The sequence below is a fragment of the Balaenoptera acutorostrata genome, chromosome X, assembly GCF_949987535.1.
Source record: "Balaenoptera acutorostrata chromosome X, mBalAcu1.1, whole genome shotgun sequence".
Taxonomy (NCBI): domain Eukaryota; kingdom Metazoa; phylum Chordata; class Mammalia; order Artiodactyla; family Balaenopteridae; genus Balaenoptera; species Balaenoptera acutorostrata.
In genome coordinates, this window is record NC_080085.1 from 108714166 (window position 1) to 108737418 (window position 23253).

A 23253-nucleotide genomic window follows, 5' to 3' on the forward strand; every position below is an offset into this window, starting at 1 on the left:
GCCTTTACTCCTGAGTCTTCCAACTCTGTCTCAGTAAATAGTGTTACATGGTCAAGGTAGATGACTGATTATAGACTGAAGGCGAAACGAAACTGAACAGCCCCAAACATTCCTGAAGGTTCCTAACACATCCAAGGGACGTGGCACGTGAACACAGTGCGTATAGTGGCTCATCACAGTAAGCAGTTCTCACGGTGGAAGAAGGGGAGGATAATGTGCACTTTGATGAAGCTGATTCTAATATATCTTCCCTCTGATCCATTTCCCCAAGTTCCTTACATATTTTGAGTCATTGCCCTGTGGTCAGATGTGAGGATTCCCTCTGCCACAAAGTGTTTGATTTTCATTAAAATCATTAATAAATATTGCTTTCAGTATCCCTCTGCAAAGGGGCAAAGCCCAATGAGCACAATGAAGGCAAAAGTAAACGGACACCAATGTCCCCTCACTGAGGAATGACACGGTATAAAAACAGGTCTACAGAAAAGAATGAACGACATTTCCTTCATTTGAAGGTGTTATTTATAATTGATGACATGGGTATAGTGTGATTCTTAAGCCAAGCCAGAGCACCGGAAGGAAAAGACCAAGACCATTTGCTAGGTGTAAAGTTATGACAGTATCTGAACTATACTATATTAATGGCTAGAGTCATGCAAAAAATCATAGATAATGTATTGATAGAACAGAAAGTCATGAGGCCAAAACCAACCCAACCTGATTTAAATCTCTGCCCTCATGTTAAATCAACGTTTCCCTATTCTACCTTAAATCTCGTCTTTCTCCCCAGCTCCCCCTCCACCTCCTCATTACTATCAACATGCACACACATGAAGTCTTCCAGAGGAAAGCAAACCAACAAGCTACCAATAAACTAATCTTTGACAGGTTAATTAACCAGGCCTGTGTGTTGTTTATCAGACGGGCAGGGGTGAATGTTGTAGGGTGGGTGTCAGGGATGGGGTGAGGTAAAATAATTTGTCGTCGAATATTTGGAAACACTTGCCTTGAGTAGACCCAGCTTGAGCCTCCATGTCGCAACAAACAGGAGAGAATTTAAAACCTGTAATAGCAAACATTTTTACTAATTAATCCTTGTCTAAGTCATCTGGGATTCTTCAATCTTCAATCCTTACCCTTCATCCAGTAGTATTTTTTAAATAACAAATTCAGTGAAATACGATTCACATACCATAATGTTCACACTCTTAAAGTGTACGATTCAGTGGCTTTTAGTATTTTCACAGAGTTGTGCAACTACTACCACTACCTAATTCCAGAAGTTTCATCACCCCAGAAGAAACCCCATACCTAGGGTCTTGCAGGAGTAGAAGAATGGTGGAGCCCTACAGGGAAATTCCTTTCTTTTATTTTAATGTTTCAACCCAGTGAACTGGCTATAACTTCCTTATGTCAGGAGTGAGATGAGGAAGAACAATAAGTCTTTGAAATACAGGAGATCCTCTATCACCCCATTTCACATAAATTTGGTCGTTATTTTTCCTGTTTGACAGTTGAAGCCCCAAAACTGTAGGGGCTAGTCCAAGGTCTCCCAACTTCCATCCTAATGCTGCTTCACTTACATGAATATGCATGACATAGATCAAATATGTTCCCTTCTCACTTCCACACTTCACCTCCTCTACACTCTTGGCCTAAGTCAACAATACATACATACATACATGAAAATAAACCTAAAATATCAAGACCCTCAAGGATATCTGGTGATAGGATATTTAGTGATATTACAAATGTCATTCCTGATTATATCCTTGTGGCCAATGTCTCCTACAGGCTGAAGGAGGCAGAGGAGGATAGAATAGAAAACGCTGCAGGTACAGGGCTGTTGGCTACCTCTCTGGCACCTGAGAAAATACTCATTAGCCACTGCTAACAGACCAGGCTTTGTGGTCATGGTGATGGGACCTATGAAATTTAGACAAACAGAATGAGGAGGAGATTAGATTAATGTGTTTAATAAGCATTAATGTGACTTTTATGAAGGGACTTTGTTCTTCGGTAGGGACAGAAAAGCAGACAACAAAATAAATTAACCTCTTCCCAACAAATCAAAATGACAAAACTTTTCCATTTCTAAAAGTTGTAAGAAAATAATATATAACTACAATTTAATGATACTGCTGTTACTACGTATTGTCTGGCAAATGGCTGATGTTCACCTTCTGTTTTTTTTTAGTCATTTCAGTCCAATCTGGTTAATTTGCCTTTGTCTGTACATTTGACAGGTTAATCTGAATCAAAATAGAGAGCACATACAGAATAAGCTTGCTATACAGCTGTTCATCTCATTGTTCATATATTGATACAAAGCCAAAATACATGACATGAGTACTTCTAAAATAAATATCACTAGTATTGCACTGGAAAATAAAGATGAAAATAAAAGGTGAGTAATGAATAAGACATGCACAATATTGCTGACTCTATGAGATTTATTTCCCTTGGGGGAATCACCAGAAATAAAAAGTACTTCATCTATTATTGTAAACGAATGTGTCTATTTGCCAGATACTTAGGTACATGCCTTGACCATGGGACCCTGCTAACCTGCATCTCCATTCTGCAGACGAAATGAAGGGTAGGCAGACATAGGGAAGGAAAACAAATCAAAGGCTAAAACCTGCATCCTCTCTGGGTTTTATGTAAGCAATATAGATAGTTCTATTACCATTCTCTCCATCAGACTTCCTTTCATGGTCAGTGTCAGTCAAGGACAATGCGGAGTTGGCCCGGCTGGACAAACAGGAACTATGCTCTGATTTCATCCCCCTTATCCACATTCTCAGCGCATGGTCAGGTGAGGCAGCACCTTCTGTCTCCGTGTCCACGTCGGACCCCATCTCTAGCTGGTAGCCATGCCGAGAAACACTGTGCATGTCTGTCTGGTAGCCAGAGCACAGAGTGTGAGGAGTTTCACAAAATTCCATCTCTGAGAAGAAACAAAGTTCAGAGAAAAGGTTTATAAACATACAGAAATACCTGGTAAAATTCTACTTTTTTGTCCTTATGTCCCTCTCCTCCATTGCTAGTATTTATGTGTTTTTGCCAAGTTAGAATTCTGGCCTTTATATTTATGGTAGCTAGGATTCTGTGCTTATTTTGCATTTCTGTAGCTTAAAATTATGCTCCTGTTGATTCTTACAAGGTTCTGGAAAAAGCATGCCCAAAATAGCTTTAGACCTATAATTTTAGGTTGCACAAATGTAATGAAATAAGTGAGTGCAGGGGAGTATAAAGTGTAGAGAGCTGTCCTTTAAAAGATATTTCTCTTCTAGGAAGAATATATATGATCTGCAGAGCACACCTATGCTTAAAATATTAAAATTATTGGCTTTTCTAAGTATTTAATACACCTTAGGGTTAAGAATAAATAATTCAATGTGAAAACTCTGAGGAAGAAACATTAAGTATACTTTTTGAAAGTATTTTTCCTAAAACACATTAGTCTAAACTCTAAAATTATGAGTACTTAATATCACTATTTTCCATTGTCTCCAAAGAAGTATGAGGCTGACTTTATGCTAATTATTCTGTTTCATTCATTCTTTCAAGAAATACATAAAAAAACTTTCAATCGTATATTGCACCTCAGCAGTGCTTCAAGGCTTGGATTCTCCCCCCAATTCCCCCTAAGCCTTAGAATCATAAAATGTTTAAGACCTTAGAGATGCTGTAATGAATCCCTTTTGTTTACAGTTGAGGAAAATGAAGTCCACAGGGTAGATGTCACTTGTCCATAGCCAATGTTAGATAGCAACAGAGCCCCTTTTCCTAAAACACTCATCTGTGCGTGGTGTCTGCTAGACACCAAGGAAGCCCCATCAACTTACTGCATGAATATCAGACATTCATTCAGTCTTACAGTCAATTTTGCATTCAATTATGGCAAGGTGTCAAAAAGGGGAAAAGATGCTTTAACAGACCTTAATAAGTTAATGAAAAATGACCACATGCCAAGACATATCATCTGAAATGTCCATGTAATACTTAGATAAGGTAATCCGGGGATGTTGTACACTATATAGGATTTTCTCAGACTGACATCAGAGACAGGGTATGTCATTTGGCCAGGAAGAAGCTTAACTGAGTGGATCTAATCCTTAGCACATATCAATAAAATGCAAACCCTAAAATGAATTTAATTCTTTGAATACAGAAAGTGCTAGAATTTAGACTGACTATATACTAGAAAGAAGAGTACAGAATACAAATATATATTTTAAAATAGCAATTTTTGTGACATGCAATTGCCAAACAAGGGTTTAACGAATCAAATCTTAATGCTTATTCAACAGCCATTAGGTACCCAGCACTGTGTTCTGTGAAACAGGTATTACAGGTAAATAAAGCTACTATATTTTATTATGAAAAGTCAATTATAAATTCTTTCAGGGTTATATGTCACTGTGGAGGATGTTGCTTATGATTTCTGTGATGAATGTCTTTTTTTAAATAAATTTATTTATTTTTATTTATTTATTTTTGGCTGCGTTGGGTCTTCGTTGCTGCGCGCGGGCTTTCTCTAGTTGCGGCGAGCGGGGGCTACTCTTCGTTGTGGTGCATGGGCTTCTCATTGCAGTGGCTTCTCTTGTTGCGGAGCACGGGCTCTAGGTGTGCAGGCTGCAGCAGTTGTGGCACGTGGGCTCAGTAGTTGTGGCTCGCGGGCTCTAGAGTGCAGGCTCAGTAGTTGTGGTGCACGGGCGTAGTTGCTCTGGGGCATGTGGGATCTTCCCGAACCAGGGATAGAACCCGTGTCCCCTGCATTGGCAGGCAGATTCTTAACCACTGTGCCACCAGGGAAGTCCTCTGATGAATGTCTTTAAGAGTAATTCTATTTTTCTACCAAAATTGTCTAAATTCTATAGGAGTGATGCTTAAAAAAATGGCATGGTTTCCACCTGTCAAACATAAAACCTTATGAAACTGCTTCTTGACATAAGGCTAAAAGTAAAAATCCATTTTGCCCAATATAAATCTTAGTGATCTAGAATATGGGATTGGTTAATATTCATGCCTCTTAATTTCACAAAGTTTCATTCTCCAATCCTACTGTGCAGTTGTTGCTACAGCAACCTCATCATGAACCTGTCAGCTTGGAGCTGTAGGAAAGGAATTTTATATAGGCCTGCATTCACAACTTCCTTCATTCCCCTAGACCAGTGGTTCCCAAACTTTGGCATGCTTCAGAATCACCTGGAAGGCGTGTCAAAACACAGACTGCTGGGCCTGCCCTCCCCACACCCCCAGTTTCAGTGTCTGATTCAGCTGGTCTGCAGTAGGGGCCGAGGATCTGCATTTCTAACAAGTTCCCAGGTAAGGCCTACGTTATTCGTCCAGGGACTTTGAAAACTGCTTCCCTAGAGATTTCTCTGAAATCAGTGGGAGCCAGGAAAAGGGGAGAAGTGAGAGAGCAACCTTATTGTGGCATTACCAAAGATTTTTCAACAACAGCTCAAATTCTATTCGGAGACACAAGCAAGAAAGTGTTTGAACTGAATTACTGTGAACTGCCACCCCCCGCCCCACCCACCATTTATTTGCCATGGATTCAGGGCACTAACTAGGAAATTTACTTTAGGAATTAAATTTACTTTAGGAATTAAATTTACTTTAGGGAATTAAATTTACTTTAGGAATATTTAGGAAATAAATTTACAGACTTGCATTTATTTTCACTCATACGATGGCATATGAGATGAGACTTTCCAAAGATTTTAATATGAGCATCTGAGTCATAGTAAAGACATTCATTGGAAAAGGATGAGCAAATAAAAATAAATACATGGCTAATCTGTCATTTCAGATAACAGAGAAGTTTTTAAAAATAATCACTGATGGATATAAGCACAATCCCTCTTTGTTAAAGAGATTTGTTTCCTATTCAGAAAGAAACTTGAACATGGATTTGTTCCCTTCTAAGGAAATGTGGTGTAACACGATCAAAAAATTACATAAGATTTCTAGTGGAACTATGATTTGAATACAAAGACTAAACCCCACATTCTCTTAGATACAGTCAGATAAAAGTACACTGCCTTGCCGATATATAACTTTTAAAAGAAACAACGCAAGTAAGTTATCAGTTGTTCATTTTTTAATGATAAAGAAAGAAATTGGGCTTCCCTGGTGGCGCAGTGGTTGAGAATCTGCCTGCCAATGCAAGGGACACGGGTTCGAGCCCTGGTCTGGGAAGATCCCACATGCTGCGGAGCGATTAGGCCCGTGAGCCACAATTGCTGAGCCTGCGCGTCTGGAGCCTGTGCTTCGCAACAAGAGAGGCCGCGATAGTGAGAGGCCCGCGCACCGCAATGAAGAGTGGCCCCCACTTGCCGCAACTAGAGAAAGCCCTCGCACAGAAACGAAAACCAAACACAGCCATAAATAAATAAATAAATAAATAATTTTTTTAAAAAAAGAAAGAAATTAATAAATAAATAAGGAAAGAAAGAAAAGGAAAAGTTTCACTTATTTACAGTAAGTGTTATTCATTGAACAGCCTCGCTTCCCATTCTTGAAATCAATGTTACCATTGTAAATTATTTCCTTAAATACACAAATGTCTTGGTGGCGTTCAAAATTCCCACAGGATGCATTTTCTATAAAGCACTTACAAAGCACCATAAGTGGATGTTTTTAGCCTTGCACATATAACCTTGTTACCTAAAATACTACAGATTCCCTAGAGAAGATAAAGTTCAATGGATTTATTATAGATCTATTCTTACCAAAAAGCTAGTCACAAGAGAAATGTAAGTACAATCTTAGAATATCTAGGATTTAAATGGATAGACTGGAAACATGAGAAACTACATTTCAGGAGTAAACAGACACAGATGTTGCCAAGAGAATGATGTATGTGGGCCTTACAAACATGTATTTAATTCTTATTGTAAGGAAAACCTATTTTGCAGCCTTGTAGGAGACAAAATCTGAGCAAATTAATAAAGAGTTGAAATCCAGTTTTTAAAATGGGCAAAAGATTTGAAGAGATACTTCATAAAAAAAGATACAGGCATGACCAATAAATGAATGAAAAGATGCTCAACCTCATTAGTTATTAGGAAAGTGCAAACTAAAACCACAATGAGATACCACTACAGACCTACCAGAACAGCTAAAAAATTCTGATCACACCAAGTGTGGAGCAACTACATACACTGCTGGTAAGAAAGCAGAATGGTACAACCACTTTGGAAAACAGTTTGGCAGTTCCCTAAAAAGGTGAAGCTAAATTTAACAGGAGAGCAAGGCACTTCTGGTCATTTATCATGGAGAAATAAAAATTTCTGTCCACACAAAAAATCTGTATGAGGTTGTTCAGAAGGTTTACTCATTAACAGCTAAAAATTAGAAACAACCCAAGTGTCCATGAATAGCTGAAATGATAAATCATCTGTGGTAAATGCACACTATGGAATACTACTCAGTCAAAAAAAATGAACTATTGATACATAACAAGATGCATGGACCTCAAAATAAGTGAGTGAAAAAAGACCAACAGAATGTGTATGTAATGCATGTTTCCATTTAAATAAAGTTCTAGAAAATGCAAACCAACCTATAATGACAGAAAGTAGATCAATGGTTATCTGGCGAAGACAATAAGGGAGAAATGGAGAACAAAGGGGCACAAGGAAACCGTTGGGATGACCTAAATATCTGCTATCTTGACTATGGCAATAGTTGCACATGTGTATACATACCAAAGTTTATCATATTGTACACTTTGAGTATGTGTAGTTTATTGTACTTCAGTTATACCTCTATAATTGTTTTTTTAGTGGATTGTACCCCACCAGATAGTAAGAGAGTGAGGAGACTAGAGAATCCGTTAGTGTTCATAGGTGGAGCTAAGGGTGTCTGAGCCAGAAGGAGGCCCTGCTTTTTTCCTCCTAGTAGAAGAAAGCACATGTAATATGAACAAAAAGGTAGTCAAAATTCTGTTTTGCTTATTTATAAGTCAAGAGGCAATCAAGGCTAAGTAACTCATGATTTCTCACTGATCCTCTAGGGAGCACTTTTTTCCTAGGAACATTATTGAAAACCATTTTTTGAAAACCAGTTTTAGGGGAGAAACTAAAGATGAAACTGATCACTGATCAGCTTTCAGCAGCTAAGGGAACATTCTGTAGTTGGAAATCATGTGACTAGGTTGAGTGGATTGGCACGAAGGATCACTTTAGGCCTCTATTAATGCTAATAATTTAATAATTTTTAAAAATTCTATGAAGTGCTGAATAAAATGAACTACTGTATATTCTCTCTGAATCTAGGGATTGATCTTCAGGTGTTCAGCCTGGAGAAGCCATTTATCAGAACTTGAAAGGGAAAGTAATACTTATATCAGCATTTTTCTAGAACTTCTGAGTTTCTGATGAGCTCAAGACTTTATTTTTCTTTAAATTCTACCCATCCACACTTCCTCTTAAAACGGAGCTTTAAGTCATCATACTCCAAATAAATAACTGGAGGCCAAAAAGCATGGTAAATCTTAGCCGTGACCTGAGTGATTTGGAATATAACTTCCAAAGAGTGTAGTCCATTTCCAAAATAAGAAAGAGGCAGAGGGGATAAAATTATTAGCTTTAATTACTGTAATTCATAACAAGCCTTACAGATTATATGCAAAGACAGCTGTTATTAATTAGCCATGCAGTTTTTGGGTAAGTCACTTAATATCTTGAAGCCTCAGTTTCCTCATTTGCAAAATGTTCAGGTCCAACTAGAAACAAATCTCTAGGTGACCTCCCTTGACCTCTATAAATTTCTGTAATTATAACTTAAGCCTGTTATGGCAAAATGTGGAATGGTTAATATTTTCAAATTGGAATGGGAAAAAAACTAGTGGTTTTATGAGTCAAGGTGCTATTCATACTGTGAAAGATAATCAGTCACATTAGCTAAATAAGATCTTGTGTGATGATTAGAAGTCTTGCTATGTTAAAGTATTGATACAGCCTAGGTATCCATTGTGAATTGCAAGATTATTAATAAACAGAGTACATAAAATATATCATGTAAAAAGTCTACTTAATAAATAGTTCCTCATCAAACACGAAATTATCAGTTTATAAACATGGCTATTACAAACAGTACTCTATGGCATAGTGAATAAAAATTCACACAATTAAAAATACTGCAGACCCACTAATAATTCATTACTGGCTCTAGGGAAAAATACAATGAGTTATTACAGTCTTAAGCAAGAAATACGAAGGAAGGAAGGAAGGAAGGAAGGAAGGAAGTAATTTTCACAACTGGGTACCATTTTATATTTCTCAGTTTGGGGGCTTTGAAGGGGAAATGATATCAAATTGTCAAACAAATCAGTTCATCCAAGTTTACTTAAACACAGCTCTGCTGAACACCCACTCAATTTCAAGTCAAGAAAACAAAACAAAATAGACTTCTCTGATTTCTCCTAGTCTTAGAAAATTAGCCCAATTTAATTTCCTCTTCTGTTACTTTGTGAAAAAGCTGTATGAAATGCACAGTACTGTACTAGGCACTGAGCAGAGTGAGTTAACAGGACCATGTCATGTCCTTTGGCAAGTATCACAGAGAGCCTTTTTAAAGGTCCAAATGACAACAGAGTATTAAAGGCACACCACCCAGACCTGACCTTTGTTTTTCTGCTCAGGGCTCATCAGCCTTTTCTGGGGCACCAGAGTGAGAGATGGAGTGCTCCCACATGCAAGTCTGGAGCCTGTGGGTATCAGATGACTTAAATAACTAAGCTTCCTGAAGCCTAATCTCCCCCCTCACAGTTCCAAATGCACCCATTATCTCGGTACTGAGGACCTACCAATTTTGCCTTATTTAATTTTCAAGATTTCCCCATCTGTCTGTATAGTGAAAAGTAAGGCAAAAAATCTGGCAGAGTTAAAAGCCCAAAATATAAACATTCATCCTTTGTGACCGATATTGGCTAACTGGAGCCATCCCAGAACATAGTTAAAAGACTATGTTAATGTAAAAAAAAGATGCTCTCAAAAGTATAGTGATTTGTACACACTGCTACATTTAAAATGGATAACCAACAAGGACCTACTGTATAGCACAGGGAACTCTGCTCGATATTCTGTAATAATCTAAATGGGAAAAGAATTTGAAAAAGAATAGATACATGTATATGTATAACTGAATCACTTTGTTGTACACCTGAAACTAACACAACACTGTTAATCAACTGTACTCCAATATAAAATAAACAGTTAAAAAAAAGTATACTGATTTGCAAATCTGTAAAAATGGCTCAAACCAGAGAAGGACACAGAATTATAGCGTAAAGTCAAAAGGAAGGGAGATGAGATAGGAACCTAGAAGAAATCAAAAGGGACTCCAATCTTATTTAGAAAGAGATGAAAATATCCTTCAGCAATCTAAGAAGGAAGGAAATTTGATGTGGGAATAAACAACTTCTATTTATTTCCTTGAACTAATATTCATCTTAGTGCAGGGTCCAGCTTAGACTGTACTCACATAAGATGGGAGAATTTGCTCTGAAGCTAACTCAGACAGCAGTTACCACTACGATAAAAAAAGGTGAGGCCTGCTCTACAGCCTTCATAACAAGAGTCTGGAAAAAGAATCAAGGACTAGAAAAGATGGTGGGAGGTCCTGGACTTCAACAGAAATTTAGATCAATGAGAACCTGTGCATGTTCTATTTATTTCAACATTTCAAATGAGACTGAGACTTCCTGGCCTAAATGAGAGATTTTCAGGGCTACTGAACACTGAAAATGCATGATGTTCAATGGCCCTAAAAATTTCTCATTTCTTACCTGTGCTGGTCCAATTTTCTGGCTGTTCATATCACTTTGGAGCCTGAATCCTTATTGACCACTGTGGTCTTCCATGTATACTTCCATATTTTCATTATGTTCACAAAGTATGTGAAGCTGTTTGTTTAATGTATGTATTTGTATGTGTACGTGTTAAATTGCATTAATCTGCAGCACAATTTCATCTAGAGAAGTGAGAACAGTGAGCTAAAGAGTTAGATGACCGCTAAAAACACTTGAGAGTGCTTCAAACACATACTCTTAAAAGCAAACAATGTGACTTCTATAACATTCTATCCTAATCTGTAAGCATTTATTTTGTGATGATTCAGTAAAGATGTCAAGATAAAACTGTGCACCAGAGTCACTGGCCACAAAGAACTACTGAATAAACTACATTCTGCTCCATTAGGGGATTCCTGTTACCATCTTTCAAAGATGACCTATTTATTTGTGCCTCAGTATCTTTGGACATGTTGTGTCAACCACCTGGAATACGGCCCTCTGATTTTTCACCAATCTAATTCCTAATATCCAGAGAAAGACAGCAACACACTGGCTGTGGATTTAGGGAAAAAACCCAATTTATAGCAATATTAAACTAATGGGGAACAAGTTCTCTGTACCATCTTCTGACTGAGATAGTCTCACCAAGGAAGTTGTCCTCACTATTCTTTTTGGCTTAAAGAATTGGGAAACTAATTCCTATTAAAATTCTTCAAAATATACCCTAGGGTATAGAACTGGGAGGCCTTTGAACAAACCAGCCACAAAGCCTTGGTAGAAGACGATCTTTCAGCTGACTTGAGTCAAAACTTCTTTTGTTCTTCTTACCCATTGGTTCCATCCCATATACCAGATAGAAATTACCATCTTGGCAAATTTGTAGAGTGTTCTGGAGTAAATAGGTGGCTCCTCTGAGAGACTCTGTTTTCATGAACTCAGAGAATGTGTCTTTTTTTTTTTTTTCCCAGAGATAGAAGAAACTTTACAAATGGGCAAAAGTTGTAGAAAGAACTTTTAGGATACTCATCAGGGACTTCTGAATTTGAATTCTGTTTAGAGAAAAACATTAAATTCTGGAGAAGAATTCCACTTCCAGTCAAGATAGGGTGACAGGGACCAAATTTCTTCTCATGCCTGAAACAGCGGCAACAAAAACCAGACAAAATATATGAAACAATGGTTTTCAGACATTGGGCAACAAAGGACGGTAATCCCTGAGATGTGGGAAACAAATGGGATGAGCCCTATGAGTGCGCCAGCTTACTGCCTGCAAAGAGTTTCCAGGCCTTAGCACAGGGGAGGGAGACTGTAGGGGGAGGCTGGCAGTCTCTCTGAGTTGTGGAGACGGACCTGGTAGTCTGGGAAAGCCAAGACAGCTAGAGTTGGCAGTACAGAGTACCAAAGAGGAGAGAGCTGCAGAGAAAGAAAATTCCAGAGATCTGCAGAGGGTCCCCCTGGATGTTCACCGGAGTCCGGAACAGCACATGGATGCAAGGAAACCACTTGAGACTGGAGAAAGAACCATCTGAAAGGATTAAAGGAAGCAACTTTGAATCTGAAACAGGGCTGCAAATTTGAAACAGGACTGCAAATAGTCCCTATTCTCAACCAGAGTGAAAAAACTCATAATTCATGAGCACTGAATAGAGTACGCAAAAAGGGTTTTGCATTCCTATATCTATTATTGAACTTTGTTTTGGTGTGTGGTCCATACTTGGCAACGGTTTTATCCTTTTGGGTCTTGCTATTAAGCTTTGTTAGGTGGGTGGAGTGCAACGTTTGCTCTAGGGCTAATTAGACCTTCAAGTGTTATCAAGTTAAACATACACCTACCATATGATCTAACTATTTACCCAAGAGAAATGAAATCATCTGTCCACACAAAGACTTGTACATAAACAACAGTTTTATTTGTAATAGCCAGAAGTTGGAAATAGCTCAAATAGCCATCAACAGGTGAATAACTGTAAACTCTCATATATCCATACAATGGACTACTATTGAGCCATAAAAAGGAATGAACTATTGATACATACAAAAATATGGGTAAATATCAAGCTATGCTGGATTCTTTTTAAAGGGTCAAAAAGTCTACATACTATATGCTTCCATTTATGTAAAACTCTAGAAAATGCAAACTAATCTACAGAAAGCAGATCCCAGGTTGCCTGGGAGTGGAGTAGGTTGGGAGTGGTAGAGGAAAAAGCGTTACAGAGTGGCAAGAGGAAACTTTGGGGTGTTATAGATATGCTCACTATGATGATTGTGGTGATGTTTTCATGGGTCAAAATTTGCCAAATTGCACACTATAAATATGTACAGTTTATTGTATATTAATTATACCTTAATAAGCAAGTTTTTAGAAAATGGAGAAGACAAGAATGTTTTGTTTGCCTAATTCAAATGTCCCAATTGAACACTGGGAGCAGTGAAACAAAGTAACATAATTGATAAGACTGAAAAACCAATCTGTGTTCACAAACTGCCATGAATGAGGTAAATGACAGGTGAATTTCTCTTGACTTGTCTGCCATTTTGCCTTCATTATGGTGAAATCAGAAGGGCTTCGATTCTGGACACTAAAATTCCTGAATGCTTTGATTGTTACAGACTGATGCAAACATGATCAACAAATTAGGTATGATCCTAATGTGGCAGGAAGGATTCATGGGCCAATCTGAGCTCAGCAATGAAGTACCGTGACAGATCAGGTGGACTCGATACCAGTGACACACATTTGCCATTCCTACCTTAACAGGCTAGTTGCCTTTGTTTTAGTCTACAGCTATAGATTTCTCACATAATCCTGGCTAACTATTCTGTCCAAATGCATGTTATTTGTTTCAAAGAAGACTTAGATGAGAGGAAATGGTTAACTCAGTGCAAATGCAGCCCTAACCTTCAAAAGCTACCTCTCACTAATGGGAGGTTAGTAATGTCCCCTTTGTTTACCACTAATTTCTACAAGGGCTCTTTAGTAGCATAGTGTATATATAGTCAATGGTAGAATAGGTTATTACACAGAAACAGTAGCACAGTAGCCAAATACTCTAGTAATCAGGGCCAGTCTTGACCTCATTCTAAAGTACAGTTCAACTGAACTAATAGAATTATTTTTGAGAGTTGTGTTTACATTACAATCCTACCTGTACAAACCTATATTTAGAAAGAAAGGCCATTCTCTATTTGCTGTGGAAATTGAGAAACTAATCTACCTTATTTACCAGGAAATTCATTTGTAACTGACAAAGTACAAGGTTTTAGACTTAAACACTTGGACTAGTAATTCTGATTTCAAAGCACACATTCTCCAGTCCTAGGGCACAAGCGGATGGAACTCAAGCTACCAAGGAACATGCAGGGGGTTTTTTTTGCTTTCTTTTTTTTTTTTTATGTATTGAAAAAAAAGTACATCTGAGGCAGGAGATAGATGGGCCCCAGGCTGATACTCCAAGATAAAGATAATGGCAGGAGCAAGGAGGAGCTGAGTCCTGCTTGGATGAAAGATAAAGAGACCACACATTTCTCCTTCTTGAGGTCAAGGAGACCTCCCAGACTACACACGTGCACAGAAAGGCTCCTCAGAGGTCAGAGAAGGGAGGGGGCGCCAGACCATAATATGTTTGGTCTATTTTCCAGAAACCCTTGGAATCCATCTGGCTAAAAGATGCGTGCACACACAGGGGAGGGCCCTGACTGAGACCAAATATGGACACAGAGCCTGGCAAAGCAAGATGATCGGCCAGAGGAAACCCGGAAGAATTGCCTCCATATAAGTGATTTAAACTACCACAAAGGCGTGACTCTTTCTCTGAGCCTGCCCGTGTGTGTCTATCCACACGTGCTTTTTGCCACCTAGTAAACACTTTGTTTCACTACTTTCCGTCTTTCTGTTGAAATTCCTTTCTCCAAAGTAGACGAGCCAGGGCCTTGTCACCAGCCACTGGCCCTCGTGGTCTAGTGGCTAGGATTCAGCGCTCTCACTGCAGCAGCCTGGCTTCAGTCACTGGTCGGGGAACTGAGATGCTGCTTCAAGCCGCCGCAGGCCGAGGCCACCAAGATCACATCCAGACGTAAATTTAGCATCTTCAATGTACCAGGTCCCAAGACATACATTATTTTATATAATTCTCACAGTATGCCCTGTGAGAAAGGTTATTATTATCCCTATCATTCAAATAAAGCAATTGAGGCTCAAAGAGAGTTTATGTAAATTGTCCAAGGCCACATAGATACCAAGTGGCAAAGCCAACTTGGAACAATTTTATCACTGAGTCCTAATCACCTTATACAGCATATGAAGTTATAAGTAGCACATTCGAATTCACAGCCTAGTTTTCCTCTTTTGTACAGTGCGCGTGTGGCTCATGCTAGAACTTCCTGCTTCTCACCTTCCCAGGTTTCATTCACCTCGCTGCTGTTTCCATCTGGATTTTCACAGCCAGCCGCCAAAATACTTTGAGGGATATGGCAGCTGGGAGGCAATGAGCATTTCCTTTGTCACTGACAGTATGAAAAAGAGATCCTTAAACTATGCATATATAAGCTCATTGTTCTTATAAGAGTTTAATATATTTTTATACCTTTTGAAGTATTATTTCACTTTGTACAAATTCTTATGGATTCACTTCATCACCATCATGGCACTTTAAGTCACTGATATCTTAGAGCATATTCCAGGCTTCCAGACAACACAAACAACATCTGTGTCTACAGGCGGACAAATAAAACGCTGGCCTCTCCTGTGTTTAGATCCCTAGCTCACAGCAGCTACCTTGAGTTTTGAAATTATTTAACATTAACAAAATAGAGAGGAATATTATTCATTGGGAAATGCGTGTTGGGGTATTACTTCATCACATTATCACCCCACCAGAGGAGACAATCAGATCAAAATTGGGGGCATTTCCTGTTTACAAGGTAGCATTACCATTTCAAGCTAAATAGATTGAGGCTAAATCTGTGATCTACATTCAGAACTTTACATGTATTACAGCATTCAGAGAATGGCTTTGAGTTCAAAATATTCCACAGTTTCTGATTAAATGTTGAGGAAGTTTCTCTTTGTTTTAAATTTATCAAGGAGGTATGAAATTAGATAAAGGCATGCTTCTCTTTAGCTATCGTTTAGTGCTAACACTGCAGGCGATTTCTACAAAATGTGTTTTCCAAAACCTCTTAAAGCTAGAAAGCAAATACAAACAGCAACAATAACATTAATGCTTTTGAATTGGAAATTCATATGGCCCAATTCCTTAATAACGTTGCCCTAAATATTTAACCCAAACAAGCAAACGAACATTTCAGGCACTTAAAAAACAATGGTCAATCTATATACACGAATGCAATTGTGTTCATTTTACAGATTTTGGAAAGATGTGCACATGAATCAGTCTATGAGAATTGCCCAACAACATTAATGATATAAGGACAGATATAGTATGAGTCTACATAATGCCTGAACAGTTGACCCCATTCAGTCCCCAAATCATCACCTTGGGGGAAAAAAATCAACCTACACAAACAGCCAAACAGTGATTTGATGTTGTATCGACAAAATATCTGCTTGGTTGAATACTCACTTCCGACGTAGTCACTGGCTTTTTCACTGGTTCCAAGGTTTGTCCTAGACACGATTCTAAGGTAGGTCTGTTCCTTTTGTCCACCCACTTGCCCTTTAGCCTCTCTGACTCCCATATCCAGCATCCATTATTTTTATTGTGTCACCTCCTTGCCTAGAACTTTAACTCCATCTGTTTATTCTCTCTTTCTTTTTCAACTGTTCCTTTGTGTGGCCAGTTACCTCAAACCACAGCACTGTGCTAGCAAATCTGATAAATCTAAGCCAGGTTTAGTACACTTACTTTTTCCAAACTCATGCCAAATTATATATTATCATTTTTAATAGAACACTCCCACCTTTAGTTTTCATACACTCAGTTCGTAAGTTATTCAATAAGCATTTATTAAGCACCTACTGTGTGATATACACTATGATATGATCCAGGCAGATAAGAAAGAAGGGGAAAAAAGACATGTCCTCTGCCCTTGAAGGGCTGACAATCTAGTGCAGACCTGGAAATGATGACAGGACAAGGAGGTAAATGCCATGACAAATTTAGGCATAAAGGACTGTGGAGTCCAAGGGACGTGAGGGACTCCTCCTGCCTGGAAGATTGAGAATGGCTTCAGAGAAGAGATGATACTTTGAGTCGCACCTTAAAAAAGGATGAATATGCCTCTGGCAAGTTAAAAAGGTGGTAAGAGCATTTCTAGCAGAGAGAAAGGCAAAGGTATGTGCAGGGAAATGGTAAATTCAAAGAATAGCAAATGATTTGCTGTGTCTATGCTATAGGTGTATAGGTAGAGGGGCCAGTTTGCAAAGGGCCCTACTTGTCTCAAATTATATCCCATGCTGCTTACTGTGCCTTATATGTAAGGGTGTCAGAATCATTACACACAAGTAATCAAATTTTAAGAAATTTTCAGAAATCTATGAAGCATCCTGGAAATTCTGGAGCTCTGAGTTTTCATCCAGAATGTAAGAAAATTCACTTTTTTTAGCAAATATTTATTAACCATATAATGTGGCAGGCACTGTTCTAGGTACTAGCGAAAAAGCAATGAACAAGACAGACAAAAATCCCTGCCATCATGGAGCTCATATTCTAGTTGGAATAAATTTGTAAGAATGGTGTTCAGACCAAACTCAGTATCAGTATTACACAGATTTTCATCTGTATATTAATCTGTGTGTTATTGTCTGTGTATTTCATCTGGGTATTAATTTAAGGTCTTTCCAGAGGCTTCATTAAACCTTGTGTATATGAAAGCAGTGACACGCAGGAATTTAGCTTCTTGTAACAGCTGAATCTACTATGTGAAAACAATGTCTTCTGTGCATCTTCCAGCAGGGAAGTTGAGGACCTCAGGAAGCTAGGCTGAGATACGCTACATTTGGCCCTGCTATATGTATTCACTTTGCCTCCAAAAATATTTTTGGCTAAATACTTGAGAGGTTAAAATAATCTTGAGCGCAGGGGAGGAAGTGGGAGGCTAGCCTGCAGTGACTGGGACTTGCTAGGGGGGAGGAAGAGAAAAATTGAATTATTCCACAGTTTATCTATAAAATGATACATATTATCATATCACTGATACATATACATATCACTGTTCTACTTCATGATATATAATCGATATAATCGATAAAAAAAGTACATTCTGGATAGGGTGCCCCATTTAAATACCAAATAATAGTTGCTCTAAGAATTTCAAGTCTGGGCAGGGTTATTTAAAACAGTCGATTTGTGAAGAGTTTAATTTTAGCATTAGGCTAAAATTATAGAAGGATAACTTTCACTCATCTAGGAAATCAGTTTTATTTCTTAACCTACATAAAATTCAAATGGGCCTTAGGAGAAGTGTGAAAAGAAAACTGGAAAGGCCATTTGGAATTCTAATTATTCATATATGAAATTGAAATATATATTATCTACTGGTATATTAAAAATGCAACTGGATTCCAAATTCACATTTCAATAAAAAAGCCCTTTACAATACGAATTAGTAGAATAATTTAAGTATAAAATTGGACTCATTGGTATGTAAAAAATTGGAAAAACATTTATCATAACTTTTTTTTTTTACTACTACTATTCATGTAAAAGAGACACTGGATTTTTATAAGCAGAGGTAGCAATTTATGTCTACTATGCACTTATATACATTCCCAACATGATTCCATACATAAATATTTCATTAATTTAAATAAGGGGAAAAAATCCACACGGCCTCCCAAGGCTCTTCATGTTAAAAAAGAAATATCCTAGTTCTCTTGGTGAGGTGACAGAAAACTACTTAGTCTTCAGAGATACATTACTGGCGGGGTGGGTGGTGGTGACTAGGGCACCATTAAAGCAACTGGAACAAGTAATTTATAAAAAGCACCCCCTACTAGTTTAAAGAGTTAATATGCTTCTCTCCTCTAAAATGAGTGATTTCTTTTTAGTTGTTAGCAACATAAAAACCAGTACATGGCACGCACCATAAGCAATGGGTCTTCTTAATAAAAGTGATTAATAGGTACATATTTATGTACATATAGCCACATGTGCACACAACTCAACACTTTGTGATTTCCAGCCATACCTTAACTTATGCTTTCTGAAACCCAAGAGACTGGCTCCACTAGAACGTTCTCTAAAACCAGGAGCCAAGCTCCAACCAGGGATAATGAGGACAAATTGACGGCTGATCTCCACTAGATGTCACATTAAATTATGGTACCTTCTGATCCCTACCAAAATAATAATAACAACAACAAACAGTTACTCTAATGCTTACCATGTGCCAAACACTATGCTATGCACTTGGCAGACATTATGCATTTAATCCTAACAATAACTCTCTGAGAGAGGTATTAGTATTATCCTGACTTAACAAATGAGGAAACTGAGAAGAGGTTAAAATACTTGACCATAGCCACCATTGCTAGTTAGAAGTGAAGTCAAAATTCAAATCCCAGTCATTTAACACCTCTTACTTCTAACTATATACTACCTAGTAGCAGAAAGGCTATGCATTCACTTTGTTACAGGTAAAATGAACTCTTACTATATGTAGAGCTAGTGGTGGTAGTGAAGCATAGTCTAATCTAACATGGTCTCCAATTTCAAGGAACATACACGTGGTAGAGTATAAAACTGGAGCCCAGTGAGTGGTCCAGACAATAAGTACTAGGAGAGCAGAGAGGAGAGGAAGGTCAGAGAGAAAAATAGGTCGGTGACATCTCATGGTGGTGGTAGATTAAGCTAGGATTTAATGAATGGATAAGGTTTGAATGAGCAGAGGGAAGAGTTTAGACCCAACTGTTCATCTGTCATCTAACTCAGATGCTTAAAATGTACCTCAAATAAAAAGAAAATATCCAAAGCTAATATGACTACTATTGCCTCCAAATCAGATCCTCCTCTTGGCATTGCCTTTTAGTGAATGAAACCACACAATTGCAGAAGCCAGAACCCTAGGAGGCATTCCCCCACCCCCGTATTCAACACAACATCAAACCCAGTCATTTTTATCTCTTAATTATACCTTGAACCTATCCAGTTCTTTCCTTTGCCACTTTCAATAATCCCTGGCTTAGATGACTGCAGTAACCTAACTGGTCTCCTTGCTTCTAATCTTCTTCCGTTCCAATCAATTCTCTGCATAGCCACCAAAGATATGATAAAACTAACCACATCAGCCCCTTTCAATACTTTCTTGTAATGTTTAGGGTAAATCCCAAAGTCCTTAATATACTGTTCAAAGCCCTATATGATCTGGCTCCCTATCTATTTCTTTAGCCTCTTACTCTCTTCCTCCAGCAACCTTGTACTTCTTCCACTTTCTCAGATGTGTCATCCTCCTCTTCATCCCATGATATTTGTACATATCGTTCCCTCTTCTCCTTCCCATCTCTTTACTCTTTACCTGGTTAATTCTTTCTTATCTTTCAGATTTCAGCTCACTTCTTTGGCCCTTCAGCCCAGATTAGGTCCTTCTTTCTTCATAGCACTTACCACAGTTATAATTTTCGGATTATTTATATAATTGTGCAATGACTGTCTAACATGACCAGAGTGTGAATTCCTTGAGAGCAGGGACCATATCTGTCTTGATCATCATTGTATATAGCCGTGTCCAAAACAACTTTTTATACAAAGAAGCATCAATATATATTTGGTGAATAAAGGATTGCATTGGGAAAGCATTCTAAGCGAAGATGGTAGCATAAGCAGACAGATGCGAATGAGGATGCCAAATCTAGGGGACTGATGATAGCGTGAGAGTAGCTTCAGCACATGGTTCTCTGCTCAGGAAATACACCAGTCTGGCTGGATTAGAGAGTTCATACAGAGGGAGAAAAGAAAGATAATATTATGAAGGACCTTAATTAATAAGGTAAGTATTTCAGAATTTATTCTGTAGGCAATAGAGAACAACTGAAGGCTTGAGGTGGTTCAGACATGCCTCTTGGTATCTGCTGCTCTCACAATCGCTCATGTAGTCTCCATTTCAGCCTAGAGTTTCCAAATACCTGTCCCAACCTTCAGTATCTCTAGACCAGCTGTGTTTGGAAAGGTTCCTGCCCAATGGAACTGCCACATGTTTGAATGACTGGCTCACAGTAATTTTCCCAGTGACCACATCTATCTGTAATCTCACTTCTTTAAGGAAACCATTCTTTTTATCACCATTTTAGACTTGTGCTTTTGGAAAACAAGCTCCTACCTTTGTGTTGCAGTCTTAGCCACAGCGATTATTCAAGAGGTGGACAGCTGATCTAGTCTGGGACCTAGGCCAGGCCAATCCAGGTATGTCCTCAGGTTTTCTTCCTTTGCTTTTTAAATGTTTTCTGCAAATAGGCAGAAGAGGACCCTTTCCTCTCAGTCAGCTAGGTAGGTTGATGGCCCAGAGCAGTCAGCATGGCCAGATTTCCAATTTTTGTACACAATGAAGCTGACATGCAGAGAGAGCTAGGCTTAAGAAGAGGTCTTGACTGTCCTCAAGTCCATGGTTCTGGCCTGTGTTCTAGCTTTCCCTAAGACCATGTCCACCTTGTTGATTGGTTATATGAGCCAAAAAAATTCTTTTCTTTTCTTAAGCTAGTTGGGGTTGGGTTTCCATCATTGCAATCGGATTCCTGACTACTAAAAAAAATCAGAGGAAACAGTTGTAGAGTTGGATTTGGAAAATATCTTCATGGTCAAGTCTCTGCTAATGGATGTTTGTATCTCATCCCTTAACCCCACACAGATTCACTGGCTCTTGTTTTCTGACTTGGATTTTTAACTGTCCTTGGGTATATTCCCTGTACATCCCAGGACCAAGAGGAGAGCCTGGTCCAGAATCAGTGCCTGATAACTGTCTATTGAATTGAATTGTGGTAGAATCCTCCTGTAGATTTTTAATTTTATCTCTTCAACTCCAATAAACCCTGTTTATGTGCTTGTTCTGCTAGCTGGTCACACTATTTTGCTATCGCGTGATATCATTTAACTCTGGACACCCCTGTTTAACTTATTCACCCTCTGCTTCTTTCTAGTACATTCACTGGCTCATCTGACTTTCTCACCTTTATCAAGTAAAATTAAATCACTTCGCTCAACACTCTTCCGTGGTAGCCAGGTAATGTATATACTCAGAGCTCTCTATACTCTGACATCAGCTCTGCCCCCTAGGAACGAAACAGAAAGGGAACACGTAGCTTATAAGATCTGGACTCAAATCTCAAACCCAATTGTGATGCTGGTTTCTCAGCTCAGGTTAACTAAACAAAAACCTTGTCTACATTCTTCCTTCTTTCTATCCAAACTCCTTGGACTGAGTTTCATATCCTGGCTTGGGCTGTCTCTGAAGTACAGGAATTAATATTTACATATAAGAAATAGGAAGAGGAAGACAACTCGATGAAGATGCTGAAAACTTGAGTCAGAGAGTAGTCAGTTTTCTAACAGAAGCAAGGAAAAGTGTCATGGTGGGGCTCTAAGCCTGATGAGAAATTCCAAGAAAAATATACTGCCCATTACCTATTCAGCCAAGTGAAGGAGGCCTTACTCAAGTCAATGTCAAGGAAGAGAAGGGAACTGACTTCAGTAAGGGCCTACTTTGTGCCAAGAAAGAGCTTTACATAGATTTCACATTTAAAGATATAACCATCACAGTTACTCAGAGAGGTAGCCATTATTAACTTTATTTTACAGATGAGAGAACAGGGTCAAGCTAAGTAACCTGGCAAGTTAAGTAACGTTGCCAATTTTTTTAAATGGAGCTAGAATTTGATCACATATCTGTTTCACTCTAAAGCCTGTTCCTGCCTAGCCTGAGTAAGCCAGACCTTCAAGTACCTACACTCCAACCACACCTACGCTATTCAGTATTTGAATATTGTCCTTAAGTTCCCACTTTTGCACTCAAGTGACTCTTTTGCACAGAAAGTTCAACCTCTCTATATTTGCCTGTTGAAAGTTATAATCATTTTTCAAGGCTCACTTCAAATCATCTCTTTTCAAAGTCTTGTTCTAACCACTTAGTCTTCTACTTAGTGTTATTTTACTCATTACTAAGTACTCATTATTAAATGCCCTGTAGTAGTTCTTTGGTTTGTCTCTTTCTTCTACTACCAGACAGTCATAGAATGAAGGTTCAAAAATGTTTCCTAGATATCACACGGACAGAAAAGGAATCATTTTTAAAAGATTTTCAACAATTAAAGGTTGAAATTTTTAAAAAATATGGTTAACCCTGAATCAACCAAAAATATGGATTTACTTGAATTCCCCGTTCTGTAAGCATCATGTTAACTGATATATATGACAAGTTCTGTAACTTGTCTCTCTCACCTCTCAATACTATATCATGGACTTTTTCCGTGTCAGAATATATAGATCTACTTC

General features: G+C 38.3%; 1 protein-coding gene across 1 annotated transcript in view; it reads right to left on the bottom strand.

Annotated features, from left to right (window-relative positions):
• Window positions 1-917: 917 nt before the first annotated feature.
• The window catches only part of LOC103010379 (teneurin-1-like), a 305445-nt gene continuing 283109 nt past the window's right edge, over window positions 918-23253 (bottom strand). The window contains exons 3-4 of the mRNA XM_057537692.1: window positions 2690-2950; window positions 918-1063 (exon numbers count right to left, since the gene is read on the bottom strand). Of these exons, the coding sequence (XP_057393675.1) occupies window positions 918-1063; window positions 2690-2950 (407 nt within the window). The remainder of the gene's footprint in view (window positions 1064-2689; window positions 2951-23253) is intronic.